At 37.2% G+C, this 2995-nt stretch overlaps 1 protein-coding gene across 1 annotated transcript in view; it reads left to right on the top strand.

Annotated features, from left to right (window-relative positions):
* LOC115029069 (zinc finger protein 120-like) overlaps nt 1–2995 on the top strand; it is a 49274-nt gene that overhangs the window by 1923 nt on the left and 44356 nt on the right. The window contains exons 2-3 of the mRNA XM_029468229.1: nt 1238–1364; nt 1753–1810. Of these exons, the coding sequence (XP_029324089.1) occupies nt 1238–1364; nt 1753–1810 (185 nt within the window). The remainder of the gene's footprint in view (nt 1–1237; nt 1365–1752; nt 1811–2995) is intronic.

Here is a 2995-nt window from a genome sequence, read left to right as displayed (position 1 = left end):
CTCTCTCTCTCTCTCTCTCTCTCTCTCTCTCACACACACACACACACACACACACACACACACACAAATACACATTAATACTTTTTACCCCGCCTTATGGGACAGTGGCTGTGCTCTTCTAAGCCTCTCACAGGTAGTGTTCCTTTCCCTTTACTCCTTGCTCAACACTCTATATCTGCTCTCAGCTTAGTTCCATTTCTATTGCCCACCTGGGAAAGCAGCAAATGACCACTCCACTGGGGCACTACAGATCTCCCTTTCCTGTGCCATGAACTCTTTCCTCCCTTTCAGGAACCTGGAAGTTCCACCTCTTCCACCCAACCGTTGGTAGCTGGAAACTTTATTGATTGAAAAAAAAAAAAAACATTTCGAGACAAGGACCTTCAGCATTTATCGGCAGATTCCCATTCAGAGCATCAGAACAACACCCTACAATTCACTGTTGAGCTATCTCTCCCTATGTGGTATACCTCTAATCAACATTAATATTGGTAATATTTTCAAATTCACTGTTGAGCTATCTCTCCCTATGTGGTATACCTCTAATCAACATTAATATTGGTAATATTTTCTTTTGACCAGTTGTAACTGTTTAAACATATATTCCATTTTGGTAATATCTTATTGATGTTATAGCCCAAACTAGTCCACCTCAGATTTCTGGAAAATGAATACAGAACTGGATTTATGTATCATTCTCTTATGAATTTAAGTAAAATCCTATGAATTCTTTCTATGTTTCTGGTTTGGTTGATTAATTCTTGCAGGGAATACAGGGTCTTTTTTGTACCTCTGACTGACCTAGAACTCATACCATACAACATACAACATACCTGACTCAATGTGATAGTTTTGCCTCTGTCTCCTGAGTGCAGTGTTAAAGGCATAAGCCATTAGATGCAGCTTACTTACTGATTTTCATGCTTAGTAATTGTTCATAAAATTTCTTTGATGTATGATAAGCACTATTGATCTTGTAGAGCTTGTCTTCTCTTTACATCTGTAATTGACATTTCTCTAGAAAGGCTACATTCCATTCAAAGGGCTGAGAAATGACAGGGGTGAACCTCATTATTTAGTTTCCTTCTAATATGACTTAGTAGTTACAGTAGAACTTCAGTGTCAAGAAATAAGTGGAGCAGGCCCCATAATTATATAAACATATTGTCTATAAAGAATACATGCCCACTGTTTCTTTATTGTGCTTTCTTTTATACACGTTTATGGGATGCTCTAGAATGCAGTGACATATGAGGACGTGCATGTGAACTTCACTCAAGAGGAGTGGGCTCTGCTGGATCCTTCCCAGAAGAAGCTCTACAAAGATGTCATGTTGGAGACATACAGAAACCTCAACGCTATAGGTAAAACTGAATTCCCTTTCCTGTTTTATTTTTATTATTTATTTATTATATATAAGTACACAAGTACACTGTAGCTGACTTCAGACACCCCAGAAGAGGGCATCAGATCTCAATATGGATGGTTGTGAGCCATCATATGGTTGCTGGGATTTGAACTCAAAACCTTCAGAAGAGCAGTCAGCACTCTTAACTGCTGAGCCATCTCTCCAGCCCCTCCCCCTTCCTGATTTAAAATTCTAGAAAACAGTTCCTTTGAAGCACTTCCTTAATTTCAATTGAGATGGATGCAATTTGGTGAATAAATCATGTGCAACTCTAAGGTTCACTGAAGATAGTAACTTACATTTTGCATATTTCCATACATACATTTTCTGTTCCTCTATTTTAGGCTTTAATTTGAAAGACAAAAATACTGAAGAACATTGGCAGAGATCTAGAAGACAAAGGTAATTTTCATGTGCAAGCTCATACAAATATGCCTCTGAAGAAATTTTAATGTGTGTTGAAAGTTTTAAACAAAAGCAACAGTATAAATAAGCACATCTATAATTGTATTGGTGGTTCATAAATTCTAAGAAAACCATGGTCCTCAATGTCCTATATCTTGTTTTTGGAAGGCCTTCCTTTAAGAAAGAGGACATGGAAACAATGCCTTAGTGCATATCACCATTTGAAACATAGTCCTATTAGAGCTACACTGTAGATCTGGCAATCTTATTCTTTTTATTATGTAAACGCTATACACATTAAATAGTAATACCTGTAGGTCCAAAAGCTTCTGAGAAGCAAATAGTCTATAGTAAAGCTAGTGTTGCTCATATATTAGTAGTGACATTCAATGAGATGAGCAGCTTATGAGATGCAGAGACAGGCGAATTTCTGAGTTCTAGGCCACCCTGTTCTACAGAGTGAGTTCCAGCACAGTCAGGGCTACACAGAGAAACCCTGTCTCGAAGCCCCCCCACCCCCCAAAAAAAAGAATGATGTTGTATGGTAAACATAGTCCCTATATCACATATCTCTGAGGAACAAAATGTTACACTCAGTGTGTGCAATGTTCAAATTTTTTATTTGTTAGTCAGCCTTTTATAGATATATCATATGTCATAATGGATACAAACCACATATACATAAGAAATATTAAATGAATTAGTGTACCCCCTCTGTCTCCCAGGACAATTAGAAGACATGTATTGGGTTGCAGTTAGGGTAGACTTTATGAATGTGATACAAGCTTCATATCATTGGATTTTCAACCTCATTCTGTAGAATATTGTCATGAGTAATAGGCATGTGGAAATGCTTCTATTTCTCCTGGTTCATTTGTCAAATCTAGTATTACTCACAGTATAGGAAAAGTTGGAATACAGTTAGTGTGTTAAAGCTCTGAGTTCTTCCACTTTTCTTCAAATATGGAAAAAAACCCTTTTATATAAAGAGAATATGTAGGGCTGGAGAGATGGCTCAGCGGTTAAAAGCACTGACAGCTCTTCAAAAGGTTCTGAGTTCAATTTCCAGCAATCACATGGTGGCTCACAACTATCTGTAATGGAATCTGATGCTCTCTTCTGGTGTGTCTGAAGACAGCTACCATATACTCATATAAATAAAAAAAATAAATTAATTTTAAA

The sequence above is a fragment of the Mus caroli genome, chromosome 13, assembly GCF_900094665.2.
Source record: "Mus caroli chromosome 13, CAROLI_EIJ_v1.1, whole genome shotgun sequence".
In the NCBI taxonomy this organism is placed as follows: domain Eukaryota; kingdom Metazoa; phylum Chordata; class Mammalia; order Rodentia; family Muridae; genus Mus; species Mus caroli.
This window is presented reverse-complemented; position numbering and strand designations above follow the sequence as displayed.